The 18,749-nt window shown below is 47.5% G+C and overlaps 1 protein-coding gene across 1 annotated transcript in view; it reads right to left on the bottom strand.

Annotated features, from left to right (window-relative positions):
* LOC116941690 (laminin subunit alpha-5-like) overlaps nt 1–18,749 on the bottom strand; it is a 98,107-nt gene that overhangs the window by 66,845 nt on the left and 12,513 nt on the right. Inside the window, exons 3-12 of the mRNA XM_076066701.1 lie at nt 11,196–11,313; nt 9,583–9,701; nt 7,443–7,613; nt 5,971–6,068; nt 4,214–4,329; nt 3,083–3,201; nt 2,247–2,337; nt 1,062–1,196; nt 763–828; nt 381–437 (exon numbers count right to left, since the gene is read on the bottom strand). Of these exons, the coding sequence (XP_075922816.1) occupies nt 381–437; nt 763–828; nt 1,062–1,196; nt 2,247–2,337; nt 3,083–3,201; nt 4,214–4,329; nt 5,971–6,068; nt 7,443–7,613; nt 9,583–9,701; nt 11,196–11,313 (1,090 nt within the window). The remainder of the gene's footprint in view (nt 1–380; nt 438–762; nt 829–1,061; nt 1,197–2,246; nt 2,338–3,082; nt 3,202–4,213; nt 4,330–5,970; nt 6,069–7,442; nt 7,614–9,582; nt 9,702–11,195; nt 11,314–18,749) is intronic.

The raw sequence follows: 18,749 nt of genomic DNA on the forward strand, positions 1-18,749 counted from the left end.
ATGTAGCTGTTTTTCAGAAGCGACCTGGCCACAAATAATAGCTCAACGAAGTGGCTTGTCACATGGAAATTTATAGCAGCAAAATAATCTAAAGGCATGTTTCTAAATGTGGAGAACATGAAAACTCCAAATATACAGCAGGCATCGTCAGGGTCGGGATCGAACCCATGGCCTCCTGCAAACCAGGCGAGGTAGTTAACATCTCCTAGCCATGGTGATGATCATGAGAAAGAGGAACGCAAACTCTCAACATACAGCAGGCATCGTCAGGGTCGGGATAGAATCCACAGCCTCCTGCATACCAGGCGAGGGAGATAACATCTCGCCACCGTGACACGCATGGTGCAACTCAGCTACTTCGAGCACGGGCGGCGCCGTACCTCTGGGTGGCATGCCTGGTAGCCGCCTCTGCGGAGTCATCTCCACCGAGGGCTGATCTGGAAGGAGAACACAACACGTAGGCGTTCAGCCGGGCTCAAACATGGTGCTGCTCAGATCATCATAACATCGTAACATTATTATTGTATGTCCTGAGAAAAACTTGTCATACTTCTGAGAAATGCTTGTTAGGACATACGCAAGTTGGACTGGGCTGCGTTAACCGTGATGCACATGCGCGTTACTATTCCCAACCGGTTTCATTAGGTTCTGGGTTAATCCTCCGGCACGCCAACATTAAACCATCGCTGCATCCAGCGCCCGCAGCTGCAGTGCACGGCAAGCAGCACGAGACACGGCCAGCTGCTGTGAGGGTGCACCTACCTCTCTGTGGGGCATTGGGCAGCCGCCTCTGTGGGGTCATCTCCACCGAGGTCTCCACAGCTGTAACTGAAAAACAAAGGGGAGAGGAAATTGAAATGATGTGGTACCACTCGTGACAAGGCGGCAAAACGTTCTTAAAATTGCTTTTAAAGAGGGAATATTCCAGAATATTTGGGAAACTGACCCACAAACAACAACACAGCCCGTGCCCTCCCCACCACGTGGCCCCCCATGACCCCTGAACTCCCAGGGCCTGCAGATAACCCCACAACCTCCTTGCATCCCCCACGCGGACTCACGGCGACAGGCCGGGTATCTGCCGTGTCCCTCGACGCAGCGGTTGCACGTGTCTCCCCTGAAGCCGGGCGCGCAGTGGCAGTGACCGCTGCCGTCCTTGCAGGTGCCCGCCAGATGCGTGCCGCTGCACGCGCACGCTGCAAACGCGCGCCCACAACCGGGATAAGCTGCCTTAAAGGGTATCATTTGCGCACAAAATTGCAATTTCGCGGATAATAATAACCGTGGAAATGTTTTGTGATTCGTTTCTTTTCGGGTTCAACCGTGCAGGAATGCTGCCAATTTGTTTGAACTATAACCCTTTACCACCCGACAGGGCCAATCGACTCAAGTCGTCACGTGGGAAAATTAGCCAGTTGATTTGGTTTTTCAGCAAACAGGAACATTAAAAAGCAAGCAAAATCGTGAGAGCTGAGCTCTTGGTAATGCCTGAGGATGATGATGATAAGAGGTCATTTTTACTTGAAAGTGCAAAATGTTTTTCTCATTGGGAAACTTTACCGGGTTTGTAAGGATACGTTTTTGCACAGTAGTACCAGGTTGCTGCTGTTCGAAGTCACATTGCAGTCAAGACTGTAGTCAACGCATTCTCCATAAGTTCGTGTTAAAGATTGTGTAGTATAGTTACTTATCACTTCAAGGTAATGCTTCCTATCGGAAGGTTCTGAGCTCAAATCGTGGTTGGGGATTGACTCAGCCCATCGTCCCTCTCGGATCAATAAAATGAGCACCACTTTGTCGGGTAAGTCAACAGTGGTTGCCCAATGGGATATACCCACCCCGGTTTAACAATGTGGAATTTCCAGTACTGGCTCTGGGCTGTAAACAAAAGATGAGCACCGCCTCAGTGGCTGACGCCACGGTGGCTAGGGGATGTTTACTGCCTCGCCTGGTATGCAGGAGGTTGTGGATTCGATCCTGACCCTGACGCCTGCTGCTGTATATTTGGAGTTTGCGTGTCCTTCCAGTGGCCACGTGCATTTTTCTCCCGGTCCTCCGGTTTTTTCCTCCACATTTAGAATCAACATCACGCGTTTTAGATAATTTGGTGGCTATAAATTTCCTCACGATGATATTCCACTTCGTTGAGCTCTCATTTGTGATTGCGAGGTCGCTTCTGAGAAAGAGCTCTGTAGCTCAGTGGGGGCTTTACCGGGTAAAATAAAAAAAAATAGTTCATTACTCACGTCTGCAGGCGTCTGGGGACTCGCGAGATACGCCGGTCGGTCGGTAGTATCCCGGCTCACAGCGTTCGCAGTTGATGCCGTAAGTGTGGTGCTGTGAGCAGAGACGAGACCCCAACGTGACCAGCTAATCCACACACGCGCACCCACACTACTCATATGCACAAAGACAAGGATCCCCCCCCGTATCGCCTAAACAGAGTGTTGGAGGAAGTGCTGTTAGCGAGCACTGATGAAGGTCGGCACGGCACACAAAGGGGGTCGTGTCGCCGGCACCACTCCTTTGCCTCTCCAATGCTGATGGTGACACGATGCGCCACTGTCAGGGTTTCAATACAGGAGCATTCAGGTCCAGTGACCGAGCAAGCTTGACTGCTACAGCCAGGCACTCATTTAAGGTGCAGTTGACCTAGGGGAGGCCCAGGAACTGGTGCTGATGTCACTCAGCACTCATGCCGGCCATGGCTCGGAATCCAACCCTGATGAAGCTAAATCTTACAACCCGAGTCATTCAAGTGGTAGGCTGCTAACGTTTAAAACCCTCCACTGCATATTGATAATCAAATTAACCAAAAAAACTCAACACGTTCGTAAGCAACACTGCCTTAAAATAAATAAATGTTAAATAATGGGAGACAATGGCTCTTCCTCATAGCACATCGTACTGTTTCATGCAATATTTTGGGGGGTGGAGGCAAAAACATCCGATGCGATTTTTGCTTCGAAATTCGGCACACGGGACAAAAGGGTTTACAAAAATCGTCGGCCTGCCGCTACATTCTGTACGGTCGGCACGCATTGTGGAGGGGGGGGCTCCCCCTCACCCCCACCCTCCGCACCTGGCAGTTGAGGCAGAGGCCTCCGCCGCTGTAGCCGCCGCTCGCGTTCATGCTGGCACGGAGCGCGTCCACCTCGGCGTCGTACACGCACTCGTCCGAGTGCCCGTGGCAGTTGCACGCTGTCGGAGGGAGAGGGGGGGGGATCGCGAAGGGCCACAAGCAGCGTGAGCAGAGGGCCGCGCAGTATGAGCAATACAGGTACGTATGTACGTTGAACTTCTTTCACACCGTACGTAGCCAACCGTGCTAATCAGAGGTGCGTGGGGAAGGACAACAACACTAGACGCAACAAGGAGTTTCAAAGAAATGAGTTTTCAATGTAGATTGTTTAAAAGTGCATAGCTCCAGTGGTTTCCTAATGTCGGAAGGAAGAGCGTTCCAGACGGCCGCAGAAGCGCATCCAAAAGCACGCGATGCAGTGACCTCCGTCTGTGAGATTAGCCGCCGCTCGCATTCCGTCTGTGAGATTCCAATCATAGGAAGCTACGATTGGAATCTCACATTATGTGTACGGTTTACGTGAGGTGACAACGTTGCGAAGGGATTTATATATCAATGGCACGGGCTCTCTGGGTAAACAAGCATAATAAAGATAGTAATTAAATAATTGTGATTTTCTGCGTAATGTAATTTTCATCATCATGATGGCATTCAAGATGATGCTCGCATAGCAATGATGATGACGGTGATAACGATGATGAGCTTATGAAGATTATCTTGGCAATGATGAAGACGACGATGAATAGTGATGGCGATGATATTGAGCATCTGTCGTGATGAAGACTGACGACATTGGCAATAATCGTGACAATGATGACGATAACCTTAATGACAAGGCCGATGATGATGATGATCACGACTGTCATCATTACAACAGCATCAATGCTGACACTGATGACAATGGTCATGACAACGATTATGTTAAAGATCACGCTAATAACAATGACCACAGTGACACACATGATGACAACGATCGTGACAGTGGCGATGCTGTGATGGCGGAAAACGTCTTGGCACCACGTCCCAAGCCAATGGGCGCTTCCTCTGCGTGCCGGCGAGGTCACGGGGCGCGGCTCGGTGGCACGAGGGCGAGGGTTGGGGGGCGCGGGGGGCGTGGGGGGCGCTACTCACGCTCGCAAGCGTTGGCGCCGTCGGGACCACTCGGGCTCCAGGGCCTCTGCTGCATCCCCGGGCAGCAGCGCTCGCACGAGTCTCCGCAGGTGCCATGCCGGCACTCACACTGCAGCCTGGGGCACGCACACACGAAGGGGGCGCCACGCGTCAATGGCCGGGGCGCCGGCGGTGGCCACGCGCGTCACTGCCCGCTAACCCGGCGCTTGCGGGAGGCGGTGAGCGTTTGGTGGATCGTCGCTGCAGATGTCGCGAAACACCCTTCGTCAGGAGAAGGCGGTGTACGTCGACACGGGATAGAGCGTTGCCCCCTCATACATGTGGGTTTATTCCAGATGTCTCCGTTTCCTCCCACGTGCAAACACTAAAAAATCGACTGATAACGCCTTCGTATATAGAGGACCGCAGAGCTTCAAGGGAGGGGCGAGGAGCGGAATTTTTCACCGGCTCACCGTGCGCCTGCCTTTCCCGCTCGCATTTGATTCCTCGCAGCCTCTGAGTCATTGTCTCTCTTCACGAGATCATAATTATTTCAACGCGTTACAAGTTGAAATAACAATAACGATAATTATTAATAACAATCACAACTCACAGGCCAAGGGACTGCCCGGGTATAATTAGGCAGGCTTGCCAAGGCCATAGTTGTGGCGTGTGGTTGCACATTGAGGTGTCAAATGCAGCTGGGTTAACAGAGTAACTGGGATGTGATGGCAGTGGTTTCATGATCGGCAGTTTACATCATGAGACCTCTTTTGCCAGTAGCAAAATATAATAATAGGATTTTTTACCCTTTTTATCTGCCAGATATCTGCCCCGAGCTCTCAATACTCTGATGGTGCGTTGTCTTTGAGTTGTGCGCCTTTTGGCGTCATCTGGTCCAACACCAAGTGAGACTGGGCTCTAAGAAAAGCTGTCTCGGGTGTGGACCAATCAATTTCAAGGACAGTGCATACATTATCAGAATAATGTTTTTTGTTTGCATTTTGACCGCAGGTATTGTGGTTAATGCAAACATGATCCCTTGTAAAAAAAAGGTATCAGTTTTGTTGCCAAATAAAAAGGGTAAAAAACCTATGATTAGATCGGCAGTTTCTCAACGACATTGAAGCATTCAGCCCACGCAGCTTTTCCCAGCAAAACGAGTCTGGCGAATCGACATATCGCACACTGCCTGAACCTGCAGTCATCAGTAAATTCACCAGCACATGTCACCTGAGACTGGAAAACCTAGAGTAAAGTTTAGAAGGTTTGATTGATATGGTTAGGCATTAGGGTTTAGGTTATCATTAGGATTAGGCGCAGGTGTTTACGAGCTGGAAGAGGCAGAGAGGTTTATGGAGATTGATTAATCCATAATAGAGGTTTTTGGATTAGATCGCGTAAATATATAAATGTGTCGTTAAAACCCGTCACTACCCGACACAGCCAACTAGTAAGGGTTGTCGCGTTTACGGGTGGTGGCGGGTTTTAACGACACGTATATATTTACACGATCTAACCCAAAAACCTCTATTATGGATGATGTTGGTCGCGAAAGCCTACGTGTTAAACTGAGATTGATTAAGATTGCATAGGATTATGATTAAGCTTTGGTTTAGGGTTATGGATCATGCTTAGGGCTAGATTATGATCAGGGCTATGGTTAGGTTGAGGGTTAGGTTAATCATCCAGGTTAGGGGTTAGGGCTAGTTTTAGGGCAAGGTCACCATCTGGGTTAAGCGTGGGTGTTTGGGAGGGTGGTGACGGAGCCCGCTCACTGGTAGGGGTTGGTTGGGTTCCGCGCTCTGCACGAGTCCGCGTGGCCGTGACACATGCACCGCCCGCCAACGCAGATCTCCTTGATGCTGTAGAAATACTGCAGAGGAGGCAGAGCAGAGGCGGTCAGCGCAAGGGACTACTGCAGTGTGTGGGAGATTAAAACGCCACCCGTGCAGCCTGCACACGGTCTACATGTCGATGTTGTCTGTATGCTAACAAAATTATTACTTTATTTTGTTATACTCACTGGTGCTGGTTTGACGCGTAAGAAGTTTAGCAGATGCCCTAAGGCCTGTATACCCAAAGCGGCCAGTCACTAAGAGAACTAGAGTAACAACATTATGTGAGAGTTGGACATCGCTTAAGCAGATTTAATTATATAATTATACAATTTAGATGTATAAAGTATCTGTATATTACAGCATCCTAAATGTTACATTGTCGAGCACAACGTATTGATTTGCCTTAGGCTATGCATTCTTTTAAGCTGCCTACGACCAATCCATCCTCAATGCCACCTTAATCCCATCAGATATAACAATTTAAGCAGCTTAGAGCCTGGCTGGCACTTGGATGGAAGGCCACCAGGGTCGTGCCAGGCGTTGGGCTGTGAAATGGCCAGGAGATCGCAGAAATGAGAGTTACCACCTTGTGTGTGTGCGGTGGCTTTTCTCTGGTTTCTCCACTTTCCATCAACGTGAAGCCAAACATTGAATAGAATTGGCCAAACGTTCTGATGTGACAGGACCCACCTGAAAAAGAGTCTCGAAACTCAGTGATGCTTTCCCCCCCCCCCCCCCCCCCTGGGTTAAACGACTAGCTTTAATTTTAATTTAAAGCTTTTGTGACTGCAGGGATTCATATTCTTGGTTCTTTCGGTAAAGTCACGTAGAAGGGAAACAATAAAATAATAAAAATATAAAACAATAAAATTCTCACGACGTTTCGACTGCAACACAAGCAATCATCGTTAGGTGTGGTTTTCACACCTGATGATGATTGCTTGTGTTGCAGTCGAAACGTCGTGAGAATTCTATTGTTTTATATTTTTTAAATTATTTTATTGTTTCCCTTCTACGTGACTTTACCGAAACAACTAGCTTTAAGCTCGTGTTTTTTAAGAGTTAGTGGATGATGCATTCTAGTGCTGTCATAACGCCCCCAGTTTATGGGGGCACAGGCCCACTCCCCTTTTCATGTCTTCCCCCCTCCTAATAAATGGTTCAGCTGCGTTGGGAATGTACCACTCGAATTATGTAGTCGGACCTAAAGAGTTTTGCGTCGTACTGTATTAGGCTCGCGCTTTAGTTGATGATGTTATTGCAAACAGGATGACATTGGTGGGGTGCTTTGTCCGTGTGGCAAATTGGCGAGGGGGGGAGGTGGGGGGAGAGTGCAGCGCGCTGGGCTTGGGGGGGGTGTCGGGCCGGGCGTCGTGCCGCCGTCTCCGGGCAGCGCGAGCGTCGCTCACTCTGCGCGTGACCGTCGGGTCCTGCTGCGCCTTGGCCAACAGGTGCCCCGGCAGCGTGCCCGTCTGCAGGAGGCGCAGTCGCACGTGCGAAGCCGTCGTGAAGTTGCGCAGCGCGGGAGAGATGGAGGTGTCCGAAGCGCCCGGACGCCCGCCCATCAGCGACACCACCACCTGCGTACGGAGGACCGCCAGGGTCAAGTGTCAAAGGTTCGCCGAGCAAAGGGCAGCTTTGCGGGGAGGGTAACAGCTTTAGTGGCAGGAGACGTAAATTATAATGACTGGGGTGGAGTATTTTGGAATGCAGGAGCCGAATCAATTTATGACACTTTCTGGTATCATAAAAACATCAGCGGCAGACGTGATCACTGCTGGATAAAGGCCTCCCCGAGCCATAGCCATCCCTCATGGTCGGGCGATGCAATCCATCCGTACATCTAGCTCGTGCACATGGGAACTAATCTCATCGCTCTATCTCCGCCGTGGATGTCACCTTGGAAGTGTTCCCGAGAGGTCATCCGTGAGGGCCAGAGAGGAATGATTGAACAGTGCAGCACAGGGCCTGTAGACACTGGGTGGTTGCATAGCCAATGAAAGATAGAGGGAGATGATGGGGGAGATTGGGGCAGGGAGAGGTTAAACGTGACGATTCGTGACAGGTTCATCACAGAGAGGGAATCCAAGGAGTCTCCGACCCAGGGTTTACCGGCAGTCCCAGGTTAAAGTCTCTCTACCCATGGACACCAGAAGAGAACTGTGATGGTTCCTGATGTCCTATCCTCTCCTCCCCACTCCTCTTACACATACACACAATAACACAGCAATAAATAAAATGTAGTATTTGTTTATGTCACTCATTCTTGATTTGAAGCTTTCGTGACTGCAAGAATCCATACTCTTTGGTTATTTCGGTAAAGTCACAGAAGAAGCAAATTAATAGATCACGATGTTTTGATCACAACACAAGCAACCGTCATCAGGTGAGACAAACACAGCAGGAGAACTGCTGACGCAGGAGAAAGAGCTGCTGCAACAAGAGGTTATATAAGCTTTAGGTGGGCTCTACCCTATACTGTATAACCTCTTGTTGCAGCAGCGCTTCTCCTGCGTCAGCAGTTCTGCTGTGTTTGTCTCACCTGATGACCGTTGCTTATGTTGCGATCGAAACGTTGTGATCTATTGATTTTTCTATCTACGTGACTTTACCGAAAGAACCAAAGAGTACGTCACTCATATTGACAAGAAAAGAAAAAAACTGACCTACTTTTGTTCGTGCAAAAAATAAAACTTTTTTGTGGGCCCCTCTGAAGTTTTGGGTCCAAGACACAAATGTCACAATTTTCCCCTCATCCTCCCTCATTCACCACCCGCCCCCCCCCCCCACCTCATTCTCCCCCCCACCTAAATATTTTATAATTTAGTACATTTGATATTCGCCCCATCATTATTGCACCAGGCCATCAGGAAGGTGTTATGTACTGCATAGTCTGCCACTACGGGATAATGCTTTACCCAATTAATTAAATCTGTTCAAGTTTGACCGTGATACCAGCACGTGTGGCCTACTCGTTTTTTAATAATGCCACCGGATCTTTAATGTCCGCTGTGAAGCATGTGGCGCTTATCTATGGTACATGCTCCTGCAGCGAGGTGTCGTGCAGATGGCGAGATGTTAACTACCTCGCCTGGTAGACAGGTGGTCGTGGGTTCGATCCCGACACTGACACCTGTATATATGGAGTTTGTGTGTCTAACTCCCCGTGGTCGCGTGGATTTTTCTCCGGGTCCTCCGGTTTTTCCCCCCCACGTTTAGAATCAACGTCACGTGCTCAGTATTATTTGGCTGCTATACATTTCCACGTGATAAGCCACTTCGTTGGGCTATCAGTTGTTATAGCCAGGTCGCTTCTGAAAAAGGGCTACATAGCAGCTCAGCGGGTCTTCTTGCCTGGGTAAAATAAAAAATGTATTATTATTCTTGAGTCTTTTGGTAAAGTCACGTAGATATTTTCAAAGAAAATAACCTATCTACGTGACTTTACCGAAAGCCCCAACAATATGAATTCCTGCAGTCACGAAAGCTTTAAGTCAAGATTAAAATTTTAAAAAAATAGTTAAGTCGTAGTGGTCGTAGGCGCCTCACCTCGCCGTTCTCGAGTGGCACAATGCCCGAGTGCTGCGTAGAGCAGATGACGTCATCGTCTCGGCTCACGCGCTCGTCAGCCGCAATCCCAAACCTCCGCTGGCACTCTTGCTCCGAAGCTGCGTGGCCACGTGGGTGCAGGTAAAAAAACGCCATCAATGGTCACGGGGCAGTCCGCACTGCGCCAAACTCACGCACCCTTGCAGCCAGAATCATTTTCATTACAGCGTAACTTTTCGCTGGATATTTTCCAGGTCGCTGGTAGCCCAGAAGTGGTGCGATATCGGTGGCCTCAGTCATAGCCAGAGCTATACTGGATGTGGTGTGCCGGGTGTAGAAAAATATTTTCTGGGTCGCTGACCCAGACACACCCGGATGAAATAAGCCCTGCTCACGGCAATACCAGCATTCAAATCACAGAAATTAATGATGTTGATCCATTTCATAATAAAGATTTCTTTGGGTTAGATTGCATAAGTATAAATGTCTTCCTGGGTCTTTCGGTAAAGTCACGTAGATAGGTTCAACGGAAATAACAAAAAAATAACAAAAAACTTCGACGTTTCGATCGCAACACAAGCGATCGAAACGTCGAACCTATCTACGTGACTTTACCGAAAGACCCAAGAATATGAATTCCTCCAGTCACGAAAGCTTTAAGTCAAGATATAAATATGTCGTTAGCCCGCCACCACCCGACACAGCCAATTAGTAAGGTTTGTCATTCAAACAAAACGTGCCAATTAGTAACTACTTCAGCCCACCGGTGTGTTGAAGAGTAAATCCACAACATTTACAAATTTTAGTTTTACGTTTCGCTGCTAATTACTTCCAGCATCATCGGGTGAGTTTGATCCATTGACATATAAATCCACCAGTTATTATTCAGATCATATATATTAATGAATGTGGGCATCAGAGTACACTATCTCTATACTCCGCGCCTTCAAAAAACCCGCACAGACCAGCCTGGTGAAGTATGGTTTAAAAAGCCACCATGACCTCCACAGTGTGGGGAGGCTCTCATCCAGCAGAGTGGATTGACAAAGTCGCTGTACATGAACTTGTACATGTTAGGGGCTGGTCAAACATCCGAATCGAAGGCCCTCTTGAAAAACAAGCATTTCGACTCGATAAGCTTTTTGTAGATAAATAAAGAAAATTATTATCATACAATGGCATTGAGTGAATGCTGCAGATTTTTTTAATTCTTATCAAATATATGCTTGAGCCCATGGAATGGCAACACGAAGCAGTCCAACAGAACCCTGATCCTGTCTGTGACCGCTAGCCATATTAGTCACTTGTACGGCACACCTTTCTTTAAAACTGCTTTTTTTGTTTAGTTTGTTGTCTTTTACCGGCACCTCTGGTTAGCATGGTTGGCTATGTAGGGTGCGAAATAAGTTCAACACACAAACATCCTAGAGGTTTTCCTATTAAGTGAAACGTACCGACTTTTTAAGATTGAAAAACACACCTTTCTTTTGGGGGGAAAAGTAAACCAGAGGTGGCGTTATCACGGCTAAGCAGCGCCGCTTGCTTTCCCCGCGTACGTCACGACGCCGCACGAACACAACGCACACCTCGCCCCCTCCGTTTCCCGGACTTACGAGCAAAATACTGCCAGGGCGAGTACGTGCGTCCAAAGTCTGCCGATCGCTCCAGCAGCCAGACGCTCGGTCGGGGAGAGTTGGCAAACTTCACCGTGATGTGGCCCACGTGGAACAACTGCAGGGTGGGTAAAAGGTTTGGGAGAATGTGGGTGGGTGGGTGGGTGTGTGGGTGTGCGGGGTTGATGGAATGAAATTGGCAGAGAAACAAGCAGGGGTGATCGAGAGTGTGACACATAGCAAGGATGGAGAGAGAGAGAGGGAAGGGAGAGATTAAGGTGTTAATTAGAGAGATTCATTAGAGAATGGTTATTTAGAAAAGTAGAGCAATCGGAGGAGATAGAGGGAAATTATGATGATGTGACGGGAGGAGGGGTGGGTGTTGGGACAGGCAGAGGTGAAAAAGGTGATTACAAATTAATCACAAACCATAAATACGTGCAGTGTCACAATTCGCGATAGGGAACACTCGCGTTGCTCTCGTATGTCACTCCACAACAGTGCACTGACTCGACCTTCAGGCTCGCTTGCGGTTTAACCGCGCACAGCCGCACACGCGGCGCGGAAACTCACGAATATGCGCAGAGATGCATCTTGCATGCCCAATGAGTCCCGCTCAAAGCATCCTACTAAGGTCGCCGTCCCGAGATGTTGTACAGCGAAGAGACAGATAATTCATGACCCAGCGTGAGACCTTCAGTGGACGCAGGCCGCTGCCATCTGCACTCTGTGCACACTAATATGTTCTTTCCCTCCAATTTCTTAAGTTCAGCACGTTGAGGGTACTTGAACTTCTCCATATATTGGAATTGTGCTCTTGGTGTCATGTCATGGGATGAAGCATCCATTCGGAACTCTGGCAGAGCAGGGCATCACTCCTGTGCGTTACAGATGGTGTGAAAGAAGTACAGCATGCATACAACAAACTGCAGAGGAGGGTTATACAGAATTGCTTCTGAATGCCTTTCATATTACCTCCGTTATCCGTAGTAGGGGGCCCTACTACAGAGTTATTTTCATTGCTTGTCAGTGAAGGCAAAAAGTTTTTTTTTATTCTCAGAGCTGGAATTGTACCAAAGTATGAAAAAAAGGCATATTTCATAACGGATTTTTTTCTCCTCCTGCATATGTTGATGGCCAAGCTCAGAAAACCAGGCCACTACACTTGGGCACCCAGTAGTATTTATTGGTGGCCCACACCAAAGTCGAGCCCAGGATCTCAGCAGTGGCAGCTCAACGGTCTGATCTCCAAGCAACCTGGTCACCTCCAGTCTGTGGTTACACAGAATCAGAAACTTTATTTTCATCCTGGAGAAATCCCAGGAGCTATCAACCTCAGCAGCTTAAGGATTTTTTTTTAATCCCATGACCATGAAAAAGACGAGGTGTTGACTTGGACCCAAGCTCACCCCACTTTGTACACACGGGGGCCTTTGTAGGCTCAAATGCCAGTCACCATTCTTTGTTTTTGCTCAAGAAGTGTACTAAATAATTACGTATGTATATAGCCTTGTATGATATATAACGTTAGCAAGATGCACTAAAGTGGTCCTTTGAGAATATGTATGGTATAAATGTGATTTTTTCATATTATTGTTATTATTAAAACGATGAATTTACAAAGTTTGGGAAAACACCATGACACTTTGTTTTGCAGTTCCCTTGAGATTTTCCAATTTGCTCGCGACTCGTGATACTTCGTTCGAGAATGGTTATTAAACAAAAAAATCACTATCATTGTCCAAAGGGGTGACCACATGGCACAAGAAATCTGCTGACCTCATCTCAAAACTACCACGGGCGATTTCCCTCAGCGTCACTCCCAGCGTGCGACGCACCTTTCATAAGAGTCGAACCGGGAACACTTAAGGCACACCTTATCATCATGGCCAGGTAAGAACGCATCGACCCTTCGAACTTCGTTTTCAGGAGAGAGATCCCGGGGGGTGGGGTGGGGGTCAAGCGAGCGACATCAACGCAGGGCAACGCAAGCCTTGCGCACGAAACCAAGACCGAGAGGATTTATATTACGAAAAAACGCAAATTTGTAAGCATGCAAAACGTATGGCACATCACATCAAGCACTAATGAGAACATAGATATACATAAAAAAACAATATTGATATTATACCAATTCCAAACTGAGTTTACAGTTTGTCGTAGAATATAGATGGATGCCTCTTCGAGGGAACACACCTCTGCCGCACCTTCTGTGCCTGGCCCGTCTGGTATGTTCTTAACATCATAAACATCTTCGAGATAATTGGATTGTCTATCATCACTGCTGCATGAAGCAAACCATCTGCAGCGCTTGGCCCAGCGTGGCACACTGCAATGCACATCCCTTTGTGTTTGTATGTGATGTGTGTGTGAGAGTAAAGCTGAGAGGCCTTTCAGAAGACCGGCACCAACTGTGTCAAGATCAGCTTTTATAGGGATGTGGATGGAGGGGGGCTTCGTGACAGATGCTCCTGCATCCACGTCGCCCTATCCACACCCCCTCCACGAAGCTCACATCACCGAGCAGGGCAGCTAACGCACTAAATCAGGTGGCTAAAACAAGGGCGGTTAGCAGTGTCTCGTGCCTTAACCAAATGAACTTCGAAGGAGTGCAGTTGGCGCGTCCGCCAGTCACCACGAACAGTTCACACGTGACACCTTCGTGCATGTGTGTTCTTGCCACTCATCCCTCTGTCGCTTCCACGCGTTCTTCTCAAAGTGCAGCGAGCACAGCACAAAGGCCTGACGGATCGCAGAGCGGCAGCGAATGACAACTGTTGTTGTTGTTGTTGTTATTGTTGATGCCAGCGCGCTTCTGCCTAGGCAAACTCGCACGTGCTAAGAGAGTCCAGGACGCACGCCCCCCCCACCCCCCCCCAACGTGACACGCGGCCCTCGGTTATTCACGTTCGGCATCGTGCATCGATGCGACGAGCCTCGGGGTGCTCCTGCATGCGTGACACCCGCACGTGGTGGCACAAAAGCGAGCACCGCCACCGCAGGCGCCTTCACAGGCGCCGACCGTTCGATAAGCCGTGTGCCGTGCGAGCGCGCCAATCTATAGCTGCGGAGGCTACATTGTAGACTCGCTCCAAGTAAACAAAAACAACACCTTTAATGTCTTCTTGGAAGTCCACCGATGCACGTATTGCGTTCGCTCGTCAAATGTATTCAGGAATGTTTCTTTTTTTACTTCAACGCATGGCACCGCCTGACTGATTGGGGGCATTGGGAGTGGTCACTGCCATGACCGAGTGAGATTGCGAAACTCACGGCAATAGTTCGGCTTGTCACGAATCGATGAATTAGTCCGAGTGGCAGGGTTGCGGTGTGATTCGAGAATTGATAATTTTTTAGTACAAAATGTTTACAATTTCATTTGTAGTGTTTCTTAGGCTTTTTCGGTCTGGTTTGTTCAGTTTAATTCGCTCGATCAACATGCATTCAACATTGCTATGTTACATAACGTTTGTACATAATTTTGTATGAACTATAAACAATCGATTTGTGAATTTAACACAGAGGCTTTCGCAAGCAGTATTATGATTCGATTAGATGCTTTGGTCAGATTGCCGCGTAAGTAACATGTGTGTCGTAGACCCTCCTCCACCTAACACAGTCAATTAATAAAGTTGTCACGTGATGAACAAACATGCCAATTTATTATTGCTTCAGCAGCAACACTGGGATGATATTGGAGAGCGATCCACGTAACATTTAACAATTGGGTACGGACGTTGCCCTGGTGGTTACAACCAGCATCATCAGGCAGTTGCCGAATAAATAAATAAATTAAAACTCCAACAGAAGCAAAAAGACCTGCCAATACAGCCACGGTCTTCTTGTTCAAAAGTAAAGAACAATACTACTTTACCGCTCTGCATGTCAATTCGCTGCTAGATAAGCAGACAATGTCTCTCTCATACAATCTGTCCACACACATAAAGTATTTTTTTCCCACAATGACTCATCGGCCGCACGGCCTTCTTTACCGAAAGAACCAAGAAAATGAATCACTGCAGTCACGAAAGCTTTAAATCAAAATTTAATTCAGTACAAGTTAACTCTGGAGCGGTTTTTGATGTTCAAATATCAGCAGAGTCAGGTTTGCTTGAATCCATGTTGGTGAACTGCCAGATCCTATAGTCAATGACCTCTTTTAGACATGGGTCCTAGTTCCATTCAACATTATATACTGGAGTACATAACTGCTGGATGAAGGCTATCAAAAGGTGTGTCCATTATGGGGGTTGTTTGATTATACTTCAAAACACTGACTAGTGTGGGTTAAGGAACGAAACAGGATTTCTCCACAAATCTGGCTGTCGCCTGATGAAGCTAGTTGTAATTATTGACGAAACGTCGAACTCACATTGTAAATGTTGTGGATTTTCTCTCCAACGGACCTGTTTGCTGTACTCGTATCGAATTGGCATGTTCTGTTTACGTGACAATCCTTACTAATTGGCTGTGTCGGTTGGTGGTGGGTCTAACGACACATTTATATATTTACGCGATCTAACCCAAATAAAACTATATATTATGGGTTGAAAGAATGCGGGTGGGGGCTGAGTCACAACCAGTTCAGATATGTCACTTGCCACTAATGTTAGCCGTGGGTGGCAGGAATTATAATTAGGTTGATGGGTTCATATTGCAGTGCAATAACCACTTCAATGTCAATTATCCCCACCGCCCCATGCAGAAGTATCCCACAGTATGTAGTGAATAAATACAACCGTGGATGTTTAGAACATGAGCTGTAAGTAAGACCAATGGAGAAATCCAGCACTCAGATCGAGACAATGACGAATAAGGCTGCGTTATGAAAGAATGGCATTGTGTCACTGTAAAGCCAGTCCAAGGAACAGAGTCCAATTTTCACTGCCTCGACAGCCAATAAAGGCTGCCTCAGCTCTACAGTCTGGCCACTGAGGCACCACGTGAAGTCAAAATACGATTGTAAAAGAACACACGCTGGCCTATGTAAACAGCCCCCATGTGTAAAGTGTGTGTGTGCACAGGAGGGTTTTCAATCCGCTTGTTTGCGCGAATAAGTGGTGCAACTTTTAAAAAATTTGAAAAATGAACCACGAAGTGCCCAAGTGGAATGTACATAGAGCAGTGATCGGCCCCCGTCTGTGAAAGCGTCGTGACAAGATCATCCTGCATAACAGTCGCGAGACTCAGCCAGGCTTTCCTGGGCAAACCAGAGTCACGTAAAAAAAACACATTTTAGTAATAATACGTGATTTTTTTTATTATTTGCTCTAAATATGGGTTTGAAAAATGAATAGAGTATACCGTAGTTCATTGTATCACTTATTTACCCCATGCAAGGCCATGACATGAATAAGAAACAATGTGAGACATATCAACGTTGCATATAGATGAGAAATATGCACACTGCCAAGTAGAATTGAATAAAAACTGCAAATTATGCAACAACAACAAAAAACAGCGTGGAGAAATGCCGGGAATAAATTTACATTGAGAAACATAAACACGTGGGCCAGGGAACAATATGCAAATCGGAAATATCACATTAAAATAAAGGAGGCTTGGCCAGGCCGCTTTGCAAGGAGACATGATGGCTAATGGACAAGGCTAGTAAGAGAATGGTGGCCAAGAGGACGTTCACGGCGGAGATGGTCTGTGGCATCAGAGGACCATGAGGAATGGCAACAGCATGGGGAGCTTAGCAGGGTTGGCTACGTACGGTGCGAAAGAAGTCCAACATACATACAGTACATCACATTCAGACTCACGATGATGATCATCATCTCCATCGTGAGTCTTGGCCTACTTGCAAAATGAAGAGTAATTGATCTTACTTCTAATTTAAACCCCAGGGAAGGAACGCAATACTTCTAGTTGTATGTTAAGAATTTGCATTTTAAAATTTACATTCCAATTATGCTGTCTGCATCACGTCGTAAGACAAAGATACATGCACTGGAATGGATCACCATGTGTCAGAGAATGACCCCGAAATTTGTCTTCACAGAGCTACTTATGAAGTTTCTACAATAGGTCGACTTATGTACACTTGGGGGGCACAGATAAGAATTGCTCTGCAAATAATGTTTGTTGTCAACCGAAGAAAAAAATGTGACTGATCTGGAAAAATGCAATTCAAATGAATTAAACAGAAATATATGAGGTTTATTGTTTTGTGTGCATTTGAGAACCTCAGGCAGGTGAAATGAGGATTTAAATCGAGTAATTCAGCCTTGCCGAACTCAGGCTGTTGAGTTCATTGCACAGCGAGCTAATCATCATGGCACCGCTCCACCATCATACACATAGTACACCATTTCTTTAAATCATTGTACCTATGTTGTAGTGCATGGTACATACACTACTCACCTCTCTAGCGATTTATCAGTGTCATTCATTGCCGTGTGTATAAAACATCGGTGAAGACAGAGAGACGGAGCTGACGCATGATCGCCATCGACCAGGACAACAAATCCTTTCACTTCCCACACGCCAACATGATTCACCGGAGGTATGTGAGGTGTCGTGTTTGTTTAAAAGGGGTTATTATATTTTGCACCGATACATCGACGGATGTAGATTATTTAAATGGGTGACACATACGTAGAATGTCACGTTTTCCATTCATGCGTTTTGTATGTGGTGGGCAGCAGAGGGTCATGCAGCCTAATCCATTGTTGTCCTGTTCCTCTATGCTCCCGCGTCTATGCTCCCCGCCATCACAAAATAAAGTTCTGACCTAGAGCCTTTAACAGACTGTTAGGGTGTGTGCTGTTCGCGATTCGCACAGTTGGCTACATGCTGTGCGAAGGAAGTTCAACATACATACGAAGGCCTGTACAGCACCCGAGAGTGTGGGTGGCCAGCACCACGCCCGGCCGCCTTTGTCTCTCTAGTGGTGATGTTTATACACCACACCATGTACTCATTCGAGGCTGAGTCGACCTAGGGGACGCCCAGAAACGGTTCAGATAATCGTCGATGGTGTTGGCCGTGAGCGGGAATCGAACTCGGGTCGCTGGGCTGGTAACGCAGCGCGCTAACTGCTACAGAAGACACGCATGGTAAATAAATCGTTCTCACGGTCGATTCATTCACACGGTAGTGCCTTCCAACGGATGCAACACTCTCAACGTCTCGCAAGCGTCACAGCTATCTCAGCAACAATCTAAGCAACGTCACACTGCGTACAGCCAAAACATTACCCCCGTGTTCCGGAAAACAGAGCTCATTAGGGAAACGGCGTGGAGGTGAAACACGCGCCCTATAAGACCGTGCTCGGCGAGGTTTTCCTGCACACTGATGCCAAATAATGCCCGTGGTGTGGAGAGACCTTCATCCGACTGTGGTTTGACGGAGGGATGGTACACGCACGGTGCACGCACGTTGTATGTAATGGGTCCACACGACCAGCAGCGGCGAAAGGTCGCTCAATTCACGACGAAAGAATCGTGACCCCTGCATCGAGACGATTTGTTGCATCGCCGAGGAGGGGAGGGGGGTGTGAAGCACTGCACCCGCATTCTTAAGAATCGTAGGGCTGTACATTACGCA

Source organism: Petromyzon marinus, chromosome 12 (genome assembly GCF_048934315.1).
Source record: "Petromyzon marinus isolate PM22_M1 ecotype Great Lakes invasive population chromosome 12, UKy_Petmar_22M1.pri1.0, whole genome shotgun sequence".
NCBI lineage: Eukaryota > Metazoa > Chordata > Hyperoartia > Petromyzontiformes > Petromyzontidae > Petromyzon > Petromyzon marinus.